At 42.6% G+C, this 19,879-nt stretch overlaps 1 protein-coding gene across 1 annotated transcript in view; it reads left to right on the top strand.

Moving 5' to 3' along the window:
• LOC122805287 (neutral alpha-glucosidase AB-like) overlaps positions 1-19,879 on the top strand; it is a 151,788-nt gene that overhangs the window by 47,281 nt on the left and 84,628 nt on the right. Inside the window, exon 3 of the mRNA XM_044075374.1 lies at positions 6,781-6,881. Within this exon, the coding sequence (XP_043931309.1) occupies positions 6,781-6,881 (101 nt within the window). The remainder of the gene's footprint in view (positions 1-6,780; positions 6,882-19,879) is intronic.

Here is a 19,879-nt window from a genome sequence, read left to right as displayed (position 1 = left end):
TCATTACCAGTCGAGATCTCTGCTCCTTGGTCTTACAGTAGCCCCCAGTGTGTGTGCCAAGTGTATGGCAGTAGTGACATCTCACTTGAGACTGCAAAGATTCAATGTTTCCGTATTTAGATGACTGGTTCATAACCACTCCGACCAGACATCAGCTGATACAAGCTTGAGATTACATACTCCAGATATGCTCTGATCTGGGTATTTCAGTCAATTACAACAAATCTCTGGAACTAACTCTGACATTAGACTTCATCAGTGCTTCTTTCAACATGCTCATGCAAACAGCATCTCTTCCTTTGGCAAGAGTTCAGACTATTCGGATCCAGGTCAGGAAAATCTTCCAAAACTCTTCTCTCTCAATTTGATTAATCCTTCAAGCTTTAGGGTCTGTCAGTGCCAATCATCGTAGTACTGTTGTCAGGATACCATATGAGAATACATCAGTGGACATTAGCTGCTCAGTGGTACCTTCTTTACCACCCTCTTTCCAGTGAGATAAAGATTACTCAAGCTTGCAAAACATATCTTATATGGTGGATACAATCAAGTAAAGTGCAGGAAGGTTGCACCTTTGTTCCTCCCCAGCCCAAAACCATAGTGACCATGGATGTCTCCCAGAAGAGTTGGGGGAGCTTTCCTGGAATGGACAGTTCAAGGCACATGGTCCCCGGAAGACACTAACATGCATATCAATGTCATGGAAATAAGAGCTGTCATTGTATCATTGCAGGCTTTCCAAGACGCTCTCCCCACCGGGACTATTGTGATCCAAACAGGCAATATGTCAGTGGTCTGGTACATCAACAAACAAGGGGGAACCAAATCTTACCCCTGTGTTTAGAAGCTTTGTGTGTGGCACTAGGCATTCTCTACCAATTGATTTCTGATAGCAGTGCGTATTCTGGGAAGTCCACAGCGATAGCAGACAAGTTAAGCAAGTCTATTCTAATGCCTCACAAATGGCGTTTCAAATTGAAGGTGGCGGAGAGGAGCTCCTGTTGATAGGGTCAACCGTGCTGTGACCTTTTTGCATCTTCTGTCAACAAATGCAGCAGGTTCTGTGCTCTTATCCCCCTACTGCGGGAGCCACTGAGGGATGCTCTGTTTCATTATTGGCATTCCGGTCTCTTATGCCTATCCCCCAATCCCCCTCTCCCCCTCATCCCCAAATCTCTTCAGAAAGTATCTTGATTGAAGAGTACAGTAATCCTCATTGCCCATTATTGGCCTTATCAGATTTGGTTTCCCATTCTTTGGCCTGATCATCTTCGTCCCCTTTGGATCCTGGATCCAACTCCTTATCTTCTGTCACACCTGACACTTGATTCATCAGACATTCCAGGCCTTAAATTGACTGCATGGTTTCTCCACTTACATTGATTGCTAGACAGTCTAAACTCTCCTCCCCAGTGTGTTATATTCCTTTTATCTCACAAAGCTCCCACCAGGAAACTTTACAAAAGTAAGTTTATTTGACATTTGTTAACTGGGTTAGTTTGGCTGGGCAGATGCCCTTTTTCAGCAGAAATCTGAGGAGAAAAGCTCCAAAAAGAAAGTTAAATATAGTACATTTATTATTTTATTTATTTATTTACATTTGTTGACCGGGAGTGTCCGACTCGATGTAGGTCCATTTTCAGCGGAGGCCCGGGGAGAAAAGCTCCACAGTTAAAATAAACAGACAGTAGTTACATTGGATTACATAGCGATTAACAATTTAATATAGCAATTACTTACAACATATTTACAGATGAAGAACATAGTACTTCAGTAGACAACTAGAATCTTTATCTGTGAAGTACATAACAGACATTAACAAATGTTACAATGAGAAGTTCCTGCTGTATAATAAGTACTAGGCTTATGAGCATCTGAGCTTGCTATAATCAAGGTAGTTAGTGGAGTGGAAAGAAAGGTTTTGGTTGGATGGGGTGGGTGATATTAGAGTGGGAGTTACAAGGGCATAGCCAGCATGTTTTTAGGTGCGCTTTTAGTAAAGTTTTGAAGTGGGTGCATGATGTTATGGAGGTGATTGTGGGTGGAAGGGAGTTCCATAATTTGGCTATGGTGCAAGAGAATAGTGCTTCACCAGCAGAGTTATTGGCTTTAGTGATCTGCAAGTGATTTTTGTGGCTGGATCTTAGTGGTCTGGTGGTGCGAAAGGGTTGGAGTAGATTCTGGAGGGATGGGACATTTAGTGGATGGTTTACTAGTTTGTGGGCGAGTGAGAGTGGATACCACTGAAGGAGGTGAGAGAGTTCAAGCCAGCCCAGTTCAGCAAGTGAGAGAGAGTGGTGACTATGGTAGGATGCCCCTGTGGCGAATTTTGGGATTTTGTTGTAGCAGGTCTCTAGCTTGTTTAGATTGCATTGCCTTAGGTTGGTATATATTGGAGAGGCATAAAGTAGGGTGGAGATAAGGTGGGAATTTGCAATTGAATTCTCTGCTGCTTTGTGAGAAATTGCTTATTTCTGTATAACGCTCCTAGTTTTTTGTGGACTTTTTTTATGATCATGGATATGTGAATGTCAAATTTTAGTTTACTGTCTATGTCCACTCCTAGCAATTTGGTGTGTTCAGTTGGGTATATAGTGGTGTATTTTGCTGTGATGATAAAGTGAGAGTTGTTTTGAGTATGTTTAGTGGGTTGGAAGATGAGTAGTTTAGTTTAGTTTGGGTTGAGTATTAACTGGGCATCGGATAGCCAAGTTTCAACAGAGGAAAAGGCTTCCTGTGTGACTTTTTGCAGTTTGGGTAGGGACTGGGCTGAGCAGATGATGGTTGAGTCATCTGCGTGTTGTATGAGTGTGCCATGTTTGGTGGCAGAGGCTAGATTATTGATGTAAACAGAGAAGATATTGCATATTAAACAAATTGACACAAGTAATAGTTTTGTCTTGTACATGGTTAGAAAATAAATTATACAAACTTTGTAAAAGTACAATTAAGCAGAGATATGTCACTAACAAATTAGCATATGAGAATTGCAGTTTAGTGGTGTTTGGTAGAACAATTAAGTTGAATCAGTACAAGAGCAGGTCCGAGAGTTTAGCAGATACTCCTTTAATGCTTGTTTGAAGCAGTTTGAATTATGAAGCGAGTGAATATAGAGAGGAAGTTTGTTCCAAGGAGAGGTGACCTGAGTGATTATAAAGTAGTTTGCCAATGGATTTATTGGGTTTGTGGATTTGAAGGAGATGTTTGTTAGAGCTGCATAGTTCACAGTTAGGGACATAGGGAGTGATAAAAGTTGCAAGAGTACGACAACCTAGGGGTTGGTGAAGGACAGAGTAAGTTAGATGTAGTTGAGGCAGGAGGAGTTGGTGATGAAATTCTAGCCAGTGGAGTTTTTTTTTCTTTGTAGAGAAAGGCAGTGGTGTTAGCAAGATGGGAGATGCCTAGCAAATCTAGTTATTTTATTGTGAGTTCAAGTCTAGACAAAATATTTTTTTGGAAGTTTGTTAGGATGGAGGCAGAATATAATAGGGTAGGGAGTAGGTATGCCTGAGCTAGGGACAGTTTAGATTCTTTTGTCAAAATGTTTTTATTTCTATAAAGAAGTCTGAGCTTTTGGTTGGTCTCTTTGATGCAGTTATTAATGTGAATCTAAAATTTTAGTTCGTCATCAATGAAAACCCCAAGCATTTTAGTGTGGTGGCAGGCCTAAGGATAGTGTTATTTAGTAGGGAAACTGAGAAGGTGGATTTGTGGTGTTGCAAAGACTTGGGGAGGAAAAGGAGGAGTTTTGTTAAGGTTAAGTATAACTTCGTTGGTTGAGAGCCATTTTTCAACAGAGTACAGAGATTCTTGGTTGAGGGTGTGTAGGTGAGATTGTCAGAAACAGAAATAATTGTAGAGTCATCTACATATGATAATAGTGAGGACAGGATTGGTAGAAATTAGTAAAGATGTTGAATAACAGGTGCCCTAGGATGGACCCTTAGGGGACCCCTGTGTGAACAGAGAGGAATGCAGAGAACCATTTAACAGGTTGTAGTGCCTGATGGGATAACTAGAGAGCCAACTGAGAGAAGAGATGGAACGATTAAGGTAAGCAAGTTTGGAGAGAAAAAAGGTTACGAGAGACTGTGTCGAAGGCTTTAGAGAGATCAAGGAACAGGCATGAAGAATCATTTATTGTCAAGAGATGTAAGGATAGAATGAGTAAAAGATATTACTGCAGTTGTGCTATGATGAGGGTGAAAACTGTGTTATGTAGGGGTGAGGAGATTTTCTTTGAGATGAGTAGCGAGCTGTTTATGCATACACTTTTCAAGAGTTTTAGAGGGGGAAGATAGAATAGCAGTAGTGGAGTTACCTCCTTCATGTAGGGGAATAACACAGAATTTCTTCCAAATAAATGGAAAAGATTGTTTTGTTTGGGCACAACAATATCAAATGGATCCCTTTTTTGCTGGTATCTATAAAGTTCTGGAATTTTTAACATCAATCTTCAATGAATGCGCTAGCTGTTCTGCATTAAAGTGCAGTTGGCTGCCATCTCCAACTTTTATGTTGGAATAGATCATTCATGTATCATCTTCCATACTTTGTAGAGCCTTTCTAAGGGGAACACTTCTCTTTAAACCTCCTATTAAAGATCCTAGTCCCCCTTAGAATTTAAATGTAGTATTGTAAGCTGTAACCCAGTCTCCATATGAACCTTCAGCTAAGACGGAACTAAAATGTTTAACTTGGAAAACTATATATTTTTAATAGCAATTATTTGTGCCAGAAGAGTTTCTGAATTGCAGGCCTTGCCATCTAAGCCCCCATACTTGTCAAGGACAGTTTCCTTGAGAACCAACTCTTCCTTTCTTCCAAATCTAATATGAAACAAGCTATTAACTTGCCAGTCGTCTTTCCAGTTTGGGCTATTGGACATTCACAGTTAAGTTTTTACTTGCATAGAATGAAGGATTTTAGAAAAACAGAACAATTGTTTGTAGCCTTTTCAGTTTCAAAATTGGGCAAGTTTGTCTCTAAAGTGACGTTGGCAAAATGGTTGACTGATTATATTACCTTTTTTTAAAATAAATTGGGCATGTCCTTACCCAAACCACCAAGTGCACATTCCACAAGATCTGTGGCTACTTCAGCTTTTTTGTCTAGAGCTTCTCTAATTGTTTGTCCAGCCACAACTTGGGCCAGTCCTAATACCTTTATTGCTCATTACAAATTAGATTTGGTCTCTAAGAGCAGAGCAGTTTTTGGTTCAACAGTACTCTGGAATATACATCCTTAAGAGTCCTCCTTGTATTTAGGTAGCTGGGGACTCTGTCCCAAGTGTTGAGGAACGAATGAAAATTGATATCATCAAATATAGAAGTTGTGTACTCACCGTAATGTTCCATCTGTGTTGTCCATTTTCATTCTTCCTCAGCTAACCTCCCACCAACACCCTCCTAGTCATCCTTTTTGAAGGATCGAAGATGCTGAAGGAACTTGGGTACCTTTTTGAGTCTCAGTTTTTGCTGATTATTTTAACATTGTTCTTCCTTTGCAGTGCTTTACAGATATAAAGGGTAACAAACAAGATCTGTGGTATTTTGGGGACTAGGGCATTATGGGAAAGGGAGGAGCTCAAGAGCTCTCAGTGATCCATGAGGTAGTAGAAACGTCCGAGTCTCATCTGAATCCATGTGTTGAGGAAGAATGAAAATGGACAACACAGGTGAAACATTATGGCAAGTACTTAACTACTTTATACCACTAGGAAAGAGCTAGTAGTGTCTTCCCATTAGGACCTGGATTTTATTCTGGAAACAATGATCCTTTCTGCCTTTAAACCTGCAGACTCAGCCCTGAAGTTCTTTTTCAGAAAACAGTTTTCTAGTAGGTACTCCACAGCCTTGAAGGGTCTTAGAATTATATTTTATGGTCTTCAGCAAAACTGAGTTGTTCTTGGGGGCCAACATCTCCCTCCTTTATGACAGAAGTGGCACTAACAGGACGTTTAGTTTGAAGTTTTTTCCAACTCTACAAAGCAAAGCAGAAAGTAATTTGTTTTGAACTAAGGCTTTACTTAAACAGGAAAAAAGATTTCATGCATGCTTAACAACTGTTTGCATCTTTCATACTAGGAAAGCATGAAACACGTTACTTAAGAAAATGGTGTTATTAGGTTTGATTGTAGTCTTTTATGACCATCATGGTAAGATTTTTCAGGGCCAGATTAGAACACATTTAGCAAGAGCAGCCTTTTATTGGAATATCTGTCCAAATAATACTTATGAGACAGCAAGATAACATTGTTCAGAAACACTTTGACTCTAGTTTTAGTTGGTAAGCAATGCATAAATTAGGATCTTGTACCACTTCATATTGATTTGTTCTCATTAATTGTCTGTCAAGTTAATCTTTGAATGTTTGACTGCTAACAGTTTTGCTTAGCACCATTTAGGCAATGCAGCCTACTTTGTGTATTGGTATATTATAAAGGCATCCTAAGTAAGCTGTTTAGTCTACTTGCTTATAGTTTATATAATATCTTTTTACACTTCGTGTATCCTCATTAGTGTTAAGATAACAGGGTAACTGGGAGAATTTTTAATTTGGCTGTGTGCAAGCTGAATTCCTTCAAAGTAAGATGCAGTGTAGTATATGCAGATAAATCTGTTCATTATTTGTGTAATACAGCTAGTTGATTGTTTCGGTTGGCATACCAGATTTGTTGGAACACCTCGTCTTCAAGACAGTGGTGCACTCTGTTTTGTGCAGTAATACAACAGTAGTTTGTTCAGAACATTTCTTAATTACATTTTTTCATTGTATTAGGTCAGCAGATGTTAATGGCCAGTTTGCAACTGCATCTTGGATTGAACGAGTGGTGATCATGGGAGCAGCAAGACCAACTTCTGTGCATCTTACAAATGCTGGTGTGTACCTCTTGTTAAACATGCAGTAGCTTAGTGAAATTGTGCAGAACAGGAAGAAAAAAGTAATGATGATGCAGGCAGAGATCATTACTCAAATCCATGATGGTTTTATTCACTTTAATATAAATGTAGAATCAACAGTGACCAGATCTTTCCTACCTTTGGAGTGCAAGAGCTACAGTTTGCAATGTTTGGTATTGCTTTGCTGTTTTACTTGATGTTCTTCATGTTTCACTGTTGCAATCATCACATTTGGGTTATCTGCCTGCAGGTAGCCCTCAGCCGGCCTGAATACCAGAGTCTTGGATTCCTGTGTCTGAAGCTGTCACTTCTTCCATGACGTCAGGTTGTCAAGGGTATAAAAAATGCATCCGACGCCATTACACCAGTCTTTCTTGCTCCGCGGTGCCCAAAGCAGAAGCCGTTTGCAAATGCCGGTCGGCCGACTCCTGAAATTTTCGTTTTCGTGTTTCAGAACCGAAGTGTTCAAAAAAGCTAAGTACCCCATTGGGGATCCTTTTTCTTGCTCCTAACCAGTGTCAGTAAAAGTTATCAATTGTATTACCTGTGGAAAGCAAATACCTCATAAAGATTTTCATTCGTACTGCATTCCTTGCTTAGGCCCAGACCACAACGTCCCTCGCTGTCAGTTTTGTGTCTTATTCAACCCCTGAACTATTCGTCATCGGGCTATATTTGCAGCAAGTTATTTTTTTTGGTATTCGGTATAACTATCCAGAAATGGCTTCGGTAAGCCATCCGACTACCGATATTCCGAAAAAAACATAAGGATAAAGACAGAGACAGACTGCATAGGTCCAAAACTGCAGACGCTTCCGTTAAGCTAGTCGCCAGTCCTCAGTGAGGTGATTTCACAGCCCCTGATACCCGCTACTTCAGATTTGCAGGCCTCTACTACTGTATGCCGCGAGATGCTTCTTCGACTATCGAACCTGCGGATGTGTCTACCTTGGATGGGTCCAGAACCGCTGTGCAGGCACCGGCTTCTGAGGGTGTATTCAGGCCTTACAGACTTTCATGTTAAACCGGCGCCATCTTCTTCATCCAGGCCTAAAACTTGCAGCACACCTAGAAAACCAATGTCCAAACTGCATGGTCAGGTTCATATTCCTAAAAAACAAATGCTTAGAATGGCTGAAGACCTTGTTACCTTAATTAGGGGAAGCCAGCCTTCCCCCTCTAAAAGACCTAGAACTGATTTTCCTTCTTATCAGGAATCTGATATCTCTGTGTCTTCTGATTACCAGGATTTGTCCTTATCTACCTATGAGAATTCTGATGCAGAAGATTCCATTCCCTCTGCTTCCCCTCCAGAAGATTGTTCTTTTGGTAAAACCTTGCATACTCTTAGGGAGCATTTCCACTGGGAAAGCCAGGATTACTCTGACTCCAAAAAGAGGCTTAGGGAATTCTTACTCCTTCCTCAATACAGGCCTTTAGCTATCCCTCCTGTTCTGGACATTGTAGATGATGCTTTCCTGGAATCTAGCCTTTCCCCAGACACCTACCTCCAGCTCCCAGTAAACTTAACAGGTATTAGAGTACCTGACTCTCACAAGTTCCTCTTCAATAATCCTACTGGGGATCCAGAGACCATTTCACAAGGACCAAAAGGCATTAAGGCTACTGCTGCCAAAAATCCTACCCCTTCTGATAGAGATTCTAGAGCCTTGGACAGATGGGGTAAGAAGGTATTCACGTCTGCTACTTTGGCCATTAGGGCTTTAATTTCCCAGTTTCATATGTTAAAGCACCAGCAGCATATTATGGGACTACTTAAACAGAAAATTATGTTGATTTCAGACTGTGCTGAACACACAGAATTACAGGATTTAATGCATTCTGCAGAACAAGTTGGTAAACATACTTTGCAATGTGGTTTTGACTCTTTAGAAGCATCTTGCAGGGCTGCTGTCACTGGTCTTTACTTAAAAGGCTTGCTTGGCTTAAGGAGCAAAACTTGCCAGATCATGTTAAAGCTAAATTACTGGATGCTCCCTTAAACCAAGACAGTCTGTTTGGCAACAAAGCAGAAGTCCTCAAAAGATGGAGGAAAAAGTTAAATCTATGCAAACTGTTAAAGAATTCATGCAAGTACAGCCTCCCAGATTTAGTAGGCATTGGCCTTCAAAGAATTGGTCCTTTCCAGTCTCTTCCAGGCCCTCAGTCCAAACCCAGGAACAGCAGACCACCTAGGTTACAGTCTCAGGCTACGCACAGGCCTAAGCAGTGGGGGGCTCCCACTTCCAAAGCAGGGAGTAGTAAGGCACCCCATATGGAAAAATAGCGCAATGACTTAACCTTAACTCTTCCAGGCCCTGCTCAGCTGCCTGCTCCCTTAGGAGGAAAGCTCGCCCTGCATGCAAAAGTCCGGGAACTCATTACCCAAGACAAATGGATTTTGAATAAAGTTTTCCAAGGATACAGATTCCACTTCCACACCCTACCAACCCCAAACGGTTGGCCAGACCTCCCCCCACATCAGTGGGTGGAGGCCCAACAGCAGGCTCTCTCTCTTCTAAGTATCAGAGCTATTCAACCTGTCTCAGCAGAAGAAAGGGGACAAGGTTTTTATTCAAGACTTTTCCTGGTACCCTGAAAAGACGGCTCCTGATGTCCTATCCTTGACCTCTCTATTCTAAGCACCTTTTTGGTAATTCCAAAATTCAAAATGCTAACACTTCAACAGCTGCTTCCTATGCTAGGCAAAGATGCCTGGTTGGCAACCTTAGACTTAAAGGCGGCTTACCTGCACATTCCAATAAGGGAATCTTGCAGGAAATACCTACGCTTCAGGGCAGGCTCCATGCACTGTCAGTTCTCTGCACTTCCCTTTGGCTTATCTACTGCACCCAGGGTATTCACAAAGTGCTTATCTCCAGCCATTGCATTTTGCAGGCAGAGAAATATTTAAATATACCCATACTTGGACAATTGTGTGATTCAGGCAGAAAGACAGGACTTACTTTTAAAACATCTGGCATTCGTAAAGAAACTTCTAACCTCATTGGGGTACACCATAAACTAAAAGAAATCTCACCTAGTACCCTGCCAATAGATTGTATTCCTGGGTGCAAGCTTGAACACAACTTCCCAGATGGCTTTCCTCACTCCAGAGAAACAAGTTTATTTGACAACCTCCTTCAAACTACTGGCCACAAAGACCCATCTGTTTGCAATGAAAATTCTGCAAGCTCTGGGGTTCATGACCTCTTGCATTCTACTAATTCCATATGCAAGACTGTATATGAGGAATCTACAGTGGTATCTAAAAAGCTTATGGTGTCAACATTCTCAGGACCTGGAATCAATGATTCCTGTCATTCCTTGTATAAAGAGTTCCTTTGGTGGGCAGAGGCCTGCTACCACAACAAGGGGCTACCTTTCACTCTACCCCCTGCTGCCTAAACCCTAACAACAGATGCATCAGACTATGCATGGGGGGCTCACTTGACAGGGCAGTGCATTCAGGGCAAATGGAACCCAAGACAGATGCACCTGCATATCAACAAAAAGGAAATGTTAGCTGTACAGAATTCCCTGACAGCCTTCAAAGGGCACATTCGTCGAGGACAATTATTGGTAAAGACAGTGCCACAGTTATCTGGTACATAAACAAGCGGGGGGGGACCCACTTGTACCCTCTCTGCAGACTAGCCATGACTCTGTGGAACACAGCCTTGAGCTTCCAAGTGCACCTACAGGCTCAGTTCCTGCCAGGCAAGCTAAAGTCTCTGGTAGACGACCTAAGCAGAAATCTCATGGACCCACACGAATGGAAACTAGAACAAAAAATATTCAACCTCTTGAGGAACAAATGGGGGACTCCAGAGATAGACCTGTTTGCCTCCCCTCAGAACTACCAATTGGACAAATTCTGCACTAGGACTTCCCACAGTCAAGCTTGGAAAGTGGATGCCCTGTCCTTTACCTGGGAAAGCCTCTCAGTTTTTGCCTTTCCCCCCTGTCTCTCCTCTCGAAGGTTCTGCTAAATATCAAACAGGACAAGCCAAGGACAATACTGATTGCACCAGACTGGCCACGCCAACACTGGTACCCTTTCTTGCGCAGTATGACACTGCTGGAACCATGGCACCTGCCTCAGACCCGTTCCCTGCTGTCCCAGCAGGCGGGCCAGATTCTGTACCCACAGCTTCAAACCCTGAACCTTGTAGCCTGGCTAATTCCTTGAGCTCTCCAATAGCATCCCTCAGTAAACAGGTACTAGATGTCATTCTAGAGGCAAGGAGGCCTATCACTAGAAAATCCTATGCTGAAAAATGGAAAAGATACTGTTCCTGGAGCCAGACTCGGAGGATGGGCACAACAGTGCCCAGCATACCTCATATACTTCAGTACTTAACAGAAATGTTCCACAAGGGCCTATCCTTCTTGTCAAAATTCATGCCTCTGCCATTTCAACACATTATAATACTGAACCATCCCTCTTCTTTCACCCCCTGCTAAAGCAATTCCTTAGATGGGCCAAAAACTTAAGACCTCCCCCCCACAGGAGTGCCCCTTCCTCCAGCCTGGGACCCCAACTTTGTATTGGAAAAGCTCACTCTCCCTCCCTTTGAGCCAGCTGCAACTGCAGAGTTGAAATTCCTTTCTTGGAAAACAGCCTTCCTTCTAGCCATCACTTCAGCAAAGAGAGTGAATTACAGGCCCTCCTGGCAGTGGAGCCCTTCATTATTTTCCATGCAGACAGGGTTTCCCTAAGGACCAATCCTTCCTTTATGCCCAAGGTGGTGTCTAGTGTGGCCCTTAATCAGTCCATTAATTTGCCTACCTTTTTCCAGAATCCACAAAACAAAGGAGAACGAATGCTGCACTCTTTGGACATACATGGACAACTTAGATTTTATTTGGACAGGACTAAGCCTCTCAGAAAATCTGAACAGCTGCTAGTTGGCTTTACTGCAGGAGCAGAGGGGAAGGCCATTTCAAAGCAAGCCATTTCTAATGGGATAGCCCATTACATTCATTTCTGCTATAAGCACCATGGAAAACCTACCCCATAGGGGATAAGATCACATTCCACCAAGGCTGCATCTACTTTTTACAGCCTTTCTCAGAGGTGTCTCTACCAGGGACATCCTAGAAGCTGCTACCTGGAGCTCTGTACATACCTTCACCAAGCATTACCACATGCCTGTTTTTTCTAAATCCAGAGCTGGTTTTGCCACTGAAGTCTTGCAGGGCTTAATAGCTGGCCCTAATGCTCTCTAACTTCCTCCTCACTCACTTAGCTTTGGGAATCAACCCAAATGTGATGACTGCAGCAGTGAAGCACGAAGAACATAGTACAGCTGTGTACACTTACCATAAATGTAGATGTTCGAGTGTATTCACTGTTGCAGTTCTGGTTACCCTCCCTCCAGCCTCCTGACTTCTCTTGGCTCTACCTTTCCTTCTTCTTTGGTGTATTTAAGCTTTCTGGTGTATTTGCTTTTTGATGGAGAGGTACCATAACATATAATTGCTTCCCATTGTGGGGGCACCTGACATCTGGGGCAAGTAAATCTGATGTAATGGCGTTGGCTGCATGTTTTATACCCCCTGACGACCTGATGTCATGGAAGAAGAGACTGCATCCGACACAGGAATCTAAGACTCTGGTATTCAGGCTGGCTGAGGGCTACCTGCAGGCATATAACCCAAATGTGATGACTGCAACAGTGAATACACTCGAACATCTACATTTATGGTAAGTGTACACGACTGTATTTTCTAGGTTAGCTCTTTAGATGTCTGTAAAGGTACTCTTTAAATTTCTTCAAATGCACACTTGCTCGAATATGAAGGTAAAGAATGCTTAACTGGGAGGGATTGTACTCTTGCTCGCTGGGTATGAATTTTTTTCACATTTATGGCTGTTGGAGGCAAGACACTGTTACAGAAAATTACATGAGAAGAAATGTCCAGTTTCCTGAGTGGAAATGTCCAGTTTCCTGAATGTTATGCTACAGTATTTTATTTTCTGTCTTTGTATATTATGTGAACTGTATTGCAGCAAAACCTGTTACTATCATAGCAGTTTGACCTACAGCAAGTAAAATCAGTTTACACCATGCATCCCACTTTGCCAAAGCCCAAGAAGAATTCAAGCTTCAAAAATAAACAATAGTAGTCTGTTCAGAGATGCCTTTACAGTTTTGTTATTTGTAGAGATTGAAGTGTTTACTTGAGCCCATTGCTTTTGCATTAACATTGGTTCAAGATCCCATCTCATTCCTCTTATCTGATACCTCAGACTTGTCTGTTAACTCCAAACATGGAAGCCATTTGTCTGAATTTAATAGGCATTTTCCAAAGACATGCATCTGGAGCATTTCTCTCCGGGCATCCGCTGAAAACAGGCTCTGTGGAACCTAGTCGGACATTCCCGGTCAACAAATGTTAAATAAAATAAATAAATACATTTTCTTTCTTGTGTGTCTTTTTCCTTCTGTCTTGTAGCTATCTCCATCAATTCCCTAACGTCTTGGATTTTCTGGGGAAACCTTAGTTTTCCATTTTCTGGTCACTGCTTTCTTAGCCACTGTTATTGGTAAAATGTTTTTCAGTATACTTTATTGACTTCAGTATTAGCTGTAACAGAAATACAGTAGCTTTTCATTTCGTGAGTAACTTTTTCCCTAACTTCATCCAAGTCTTAACTCCTGACAGTGCCAGTATACGAGTTCACATGAGTCTTGTCATCTGTGTTACACTTTCCATGGATATTAATTGCTTGTGAGAAAATGTGTTGAAGCCTAGGTAATGTCTGAGTATCTATGCAGACACTTTGGGTTAAAGTTTTAAACCTTGTTGCCTTTGTTTCAGTGAAATCTAATAATTCTGCACTGCCTTTATTTATTTGGTTGGATTTATCACTGTTTATTAGCCTGCATTTGTTAAAATCTATCAGCTTGTTATTGTACTGCTGTTATGTTATTGTTTTAACAGTATTTTTCAAAAGCTGTTCTGCATTTGCCAACATTTTTTTAAGTTTTACAAAGTTTGTTTGTGTTGTAAACATTTATCAGGGTTAGTGAACTTGTTTCCAAGGATTCTTGATATTGCAGAATTCCACTTCTGTTCCAATATCATTTTATTTTCCCACCCACCTGCATGCTCAACTGTTGTAGTCTTAAAACTTGGTGGCTTTTGAGTTGCCCATCTCTACTCTAAATTTCATATTGGACACTTCTCCCAGTCTTATCGCATCAGCTTATTCTACTGAGAACAGTGATCATTGGAAGGCCCACCCCCTTAGTTTCTTAACCCTGAAATATCTTCAGTTTCCTCCCATACTACTTAACAAAAAATACACTTTGTTGAGCTACTTTTATTGTATTTGTATCTCTTCCTACTTTATTTTGCTACTTGTTCTTAAGTGTTCAGTTGCATTTATTCTGCTGCATTTATTACTGCATGTTAGCCTGATTAAATTTTAAGTTATTCTAAGCCTCTTAGTTTTACTTTAAGGGCTTTGGCTTCAGGCCGGTTATTTTACATTAAGGTTTGCTGTCTACACTCTTGTGGGAGGAGAGGGTAACCTCTGCCCTTCTGAGCTGGGAATTGCTGGGTGAAGGCTTTTGTAACTCTTGTTCTGAGTGTCTTTGTTCCAGTTTAAGCACTTGAGTTCCAAACCAGTTATTTTACATTAGGAATATTTGTGGTCTAAACTCTTGTGGCAAAAGAGGATAGCCTACACTCTTCTGAGCTGGGAACTGCTGATTGAAGGCCCATTGTGTCTTAGTTCTGGTTTAAGCACTTGGGCTCCAAACCAGGTTTTTTTTTTTTTTTTTACTTTCGAAGAGTTGTGGTCTAGACTCTTGTGGCAGGAGATTGTGGCATACACCCTACTATGCTGGAAATTGCTGGTGAAGGCTTATTGTGCTCATTATTCTGCATCTTTATTCTGGTTTAAGCACTTGGGTTCCAAACCAGTTACTTTACATTAAGAAGATTTGTGGTATGAACTCTTGTGGCAGGAGAGGCTAGCCTACAGACTACTAAGCTGGAAATTGCTGGTCGAAGGTCTACTGTGTCCGTTATTCTGCAGCAGAATGTCCTTGAACTAATTAAACAGAGGTTATTTTCCATTCCTGACAGTAGTACTACCAGCGAATTAACATACCTCATACATTCTAGCTCTCTGGAAGCCAAATACTCCTTACATTGTGGTTTTGATTCCTTAGAAGCTTCTCTCAGGGCTGCAGTTACAGGCTCAGTCATCGGAAGACATGCCTGGTTAAGGGAGCAGCCTTTGCCTGACCAGGTAAAATCCAAACTGCCAGACACCCCTTTAGATAAAGACCAGTTGTTTGGACCTAAAGCGGAAGAGGTCATTAAGAAAATGGAGGACAAAGCCAAGTCCATCCAAACCGTCAAGGACTTCTTACAGGTGCAATCTCCCAAGTTCAGCAGAAACTCCCCCACACTGGTCCTTTCCCCCTCAGACAAAACCAGTCCAGAGAAAGGGATGCAGAGGCAGAACCCCTAGGCATCAGTCCCATAGCCAACAAAGACCCAGGCAGCGGTCCACTGCTGCTCCTAGGCAAGGGAATTCTAAGCCCACTCCCTTCTCCAAAGACTCTCAATGACTCTCTCCCCTCTGCCCATCATGTCACCAAACCTGCCCCTCATGTCACCAAACCGGCTAGGAGGAAGACTTTCCCTCTTCCTAGGAAGCTGGCAGGCCATCACCTCAGATCTATGGGTCCTGAAAATTATTACCAATGGGTACAGATTCTGTTTCAGAGAAAAGCCAAAAAGGTCAGGTTGCCCAGATGTCCCTGCAAATCAGAGGACAGAAGCTGTTCATCAGATTAAAAGACTTTATGCCCAAGGTGCTGTAGAACCTGTACGAAAGGAACAGACCAAAAAAGGATTTTATTCAAGTCTGTTACTGGTTCCCAGAAAAGAGGGCACCTGGTGCCATTTCCTAGACCTCTCCACCCTGAATCTGTCCATCCTGGATCCAGAATTCAAGATGCTGACTTTGCCAAAACTACTGTCTATGCTCCTGTCACAAGCCTGATTAGTGACCCTAGATCTGAAGGATGCTTACCTACATATCCCTATCAGACAGTCCTGAAGGAGTTAGCTAAGGTTCAGAGCAGGGTCCCAACACTTTCAGTTCTCTGCTCTGCCCTTTGGCGTATCCACTGCTCCCAGAGTCTTTACCAAGTGCCTGGCTCCAATCATTGCATTTTGCATAAGGAAGGGCATACACATTTGATCTCTATCTCAACGATTGCCATATCCAGGCAGAAACCAAGGAAAAACTACTGCAGGACCTCTCCTTTGTGCAGACCCTACTAACCTCACTGGGATTCACCATCAACCTGGAGAAGTCCCATCTACAGCCCACATGAAGGCTAAACTTCCTGGGCATACTTCTAGACGCTTCAGCACAAATGGGTTTCCTCCCTTCACAGAAGCAGGACTTTCTACATTCTTGCTTCGCCCGGCTGGCACACAAAACCCACCTCACTGCCAGAAAAATCCTGCAAGCCCTGGGATACATGGCCTCCTGCATACTGCTGGTACCCCTTGCCAGACTGCACATGAGAAAATTGCAATGGTACCTAAGAAACCTTTGGTGCCAACACTATCACTGGAACACCAGCTGATTCCTTGGTGTGCTGAGGCTTGCAGTCTGAACAAGGGCCTACCCTTTGTCCTTCAGCCACACGACCAAACCATAACCACAGATGCCTCAGACATTGCCTGGGGAGTCACAAAGGAACCCTGCAAACTCAGGCCTTATGGGAACAGAAGGTTCAGTGTCTCCATATCAACCTGAAAGAAATGCTAGCAGTACACAGGGCAATCCTAACCTTCCAAGAATATCTCTCACCAGGAGTACTCTTAAGACAGACAACACTACTGTCATGTGGTACATCAAGCAATGGGGCACACATTCTTACCCCCTGTGCTGCTTAGCTATGAAAATCTGGCAGTCAGCCTCAAGTCTGGGACTGCATCTGATAGCACAATACTTTCCAGGGAAACAAAACACCCTGTTAGATCAATTAAGCAGACAACTCCTGAATCCCCACGAGTGGCAGTTGCACAGGAAGACCTTCCTAAAGATCAGTCATATCTGGGGGAAACCAGACCTAGACCTTTTTGCAAGCTACCAGAACCACTAACTGACCAAATTCTGCTCAAGAGTTTCATCCAGAAGTTTGGAGGGTGGACGCCCTCCCCTTCTACTGGGGCAGCCTTTTTGTGTACGCTTCCCCCCACTACCTCTGATACCCAGGGCGCTGCTCAAGATCAGAAAGAAAGGGCCCAGGGCTATCCTAATTGCCCCAGGATAGCCGTGGCAGCACTGGCATCCCATGCTTCAGTCTGAACATACAACCTCCCATCTCCCTACCCCCCACAGCAGACCTTCTCACACAACAGAGAGGGAAGCTACTGCACCCAGGCCTCGCCACACTCAAGTTAACCGCATGGCTAATTCCACAATGGCAGATAACACTTCAGCCCTCAGCAAACAAGTGTTAGACATTATTAACAAGGCCTGTAGACCCAGCTCCAGAAAATCTTTTTCCGCAAAATGGAAAAGGTTCGCCTGCTGGTGCAGCATCAGAGGCGCATACAGCACCAATGCCTCTTTACCACTGGTTTTGGACTACCTGGAAAAGCTTCTAGAAAAGGGGTTGTCTTGCTCCTCTATCAAGACTCATGCTTCTGCTATCTCAGCCTGTGACGAGGCGTAGCAGCCCTTGTTCTCTGAGCACCTCTTAAAACAGTTCCTCAGAGGTGTGGCTCACATCAGACCACCTAGAAGGCCACCTGCACCAGCTTGGGATCTGAACCTTGCCTTGGAAAAGTTGGCTCTACCCCCTTTTGAGACAGCATCCTCAGCAGATCTCAAGTTTCTCTCTTGGAAAACTGCTTTCCTGCTAGCCATCACTTCTGCCAGGAGGGTATCTGAGCTCCAGGCCTTTATGGCCACTGAGCCATTCATCATTTTCCACACAGACAGGATCTCTCTGAGAACCAGCCCCTCCTTTATGCCTAAGGTGGTCTGTGGTGTAACCCTCAGCCAAGACCATACACCTACCTACTTTCTTTCCTAAACCTGCCAATAAAGGAGAGAGAATTCTGCATACCCTGGATGTACACACACAATTGAAATTTGACCTTGACAGGACCAAATCAGTCAGAAAAACTGACTAGCTACTGATTTTGTTCGCCCCTGGGGCAGAGGGGAAAGCCATTACAAAGTGGACCCTTTCCAGATGGATCTCTCATTGCATACATTTCTGCTATGCCTTTCATGGAAAGAGTCCTCCTGAGTCCATCGGATCTCATTCAACGACAGGAGCCTCTACTTCTACGGCCTTCCTGAGAGGGGGTTCCTACCAAGGATATTCTTGAGGCTGCTACATAGACATCTGTCCACACTTTCACCAAACACTACCAGCTGGCTACATTCTCTAAAACCAGGGCAGGATTTGCATCTGCAATCCTGCAGGGTATGCTAGCATCCTCATAACCTATATAGCATGCTTCCACCCACTTCCTCGACTTTGGGAATCTTCCCACAAGTGTTGAATGCAACAGTGAAACACAAAGAACATAGTACAATTGTGTATACTTACCATAAATGTAGATGTTAGAGTGTATTCACTGTTGCAGTCCTGTTTCCCTCCCACCTTCTCCTGTATTTCTGTATCCTCTTAGGGGCTCCTGCCTATTGGGGGCAAGAAAAACTGATGTAATGGCGTCTGCTGCCACCCTTTGTAGCACTGATGACGTGACGTCTGCCACAGTCTCGGGGCAGCCAGTGCATGAGGGAAATCCTTTCCTCTGGTATTCAGGCCAGCTGAGGGCTACCCAGCAGGGATAACCTACAAGTGATGACTGCAACAGTGAATACACTCTAACATCTACATTTACGGTAAGTGTACATAACTGTACTTTCTGGTTTTGATTGCAAACCGTTATAAATTTAAAATCTCATTCCTTAACATAAAACAGTTTTTATGAATTATAAAAATATTCATTATATTAAAACAGTGTCTAAAAATTACTTGGCGCATGTCCTCTAAAAATTAACATATCTTAAGTCATTTCTGAAAGATATTTTCTCATTCAAACCTGGGGCAACATCTGCTCTCAAAAAAAATCTGACATTTTAATTCTAGGAGTTCCAAATAATTATTGATTGACCCTAGAAACTTAGATTTGACTACTAAATCCACTACAAAGAAGTAAAACTTCCTAAATCACTGTCACTTTATTCTGTTTTATACATACTACTCATAGGCAATTTCTGTCATGCATATGAGGCAATTGCTGATCCTGCTTTACTGGAAATGCTGCATATCCGCAAGTTAAATGTTACATGGGTTACTCACTCTAAAGATCTTAATCTGGTATGTGACATTAATAGAGCCTGCAAACGGGTAATTTATGTCTCCTAGAGGTTGCCACACCTTTGGAACAGACTTTCACTTCATGTCAAACAGAGCACCTCATTGACCCTCTTCAAACATAATCTGGATGACTGGATAGATAACTGTAAATTCACCCCGGGGTTTCTACCTGTGTCCCTCTTGGACAGGGGCAGTAGGTGCTGATCTCGGAAGTAAGGGTAGAACTTGGCTAGACTTTTAAGGGTCCTTTGAGCCATTAGGCTAGTAACTTACTATGATCCTTTGCGTATGTGGTAAGGTCAAAGTAGATTGCCAAGTTGTCACTGGGATTTGTTTGCCTAGCCTGTTAGCCCAGTTGTCCCTAATCTGTACAGGCTCAATACTTGTTTCACAGACCATCTTATGAGCTTATTACTCTGCTAAAACTGAAAAACATTTTTCATTGGCTTTTAATATTTAAACCACTAATTCTGGCAGAGATCTTTCTGATTAAAAATGTTCAAGTCTGACTGATGGGTCTTTGGGACTCTTGTCAGATCTGAGTTGGAAAAACTAGTGCTCCAGCCTTGAGCTCCTTCAAATTTTTCC

This window comes from Protopterus annectens, chromosome 6.part1, assembly GCF_019279795.1.
Source record: "Protopterus annectens isolate FY-2018-M chromosome 6.part1, PAN1.0, whole genome shotgun sequence".
Classification (NCBI taxonomy): Eukaryota; Metazoa; Chordata; order Ceratodontiformes; family Protopteridae; genus Protopterus; species Protopterus annectens.
This window is presented reverse-complemented; position numbering and strand designations above follow the sequence as displayed.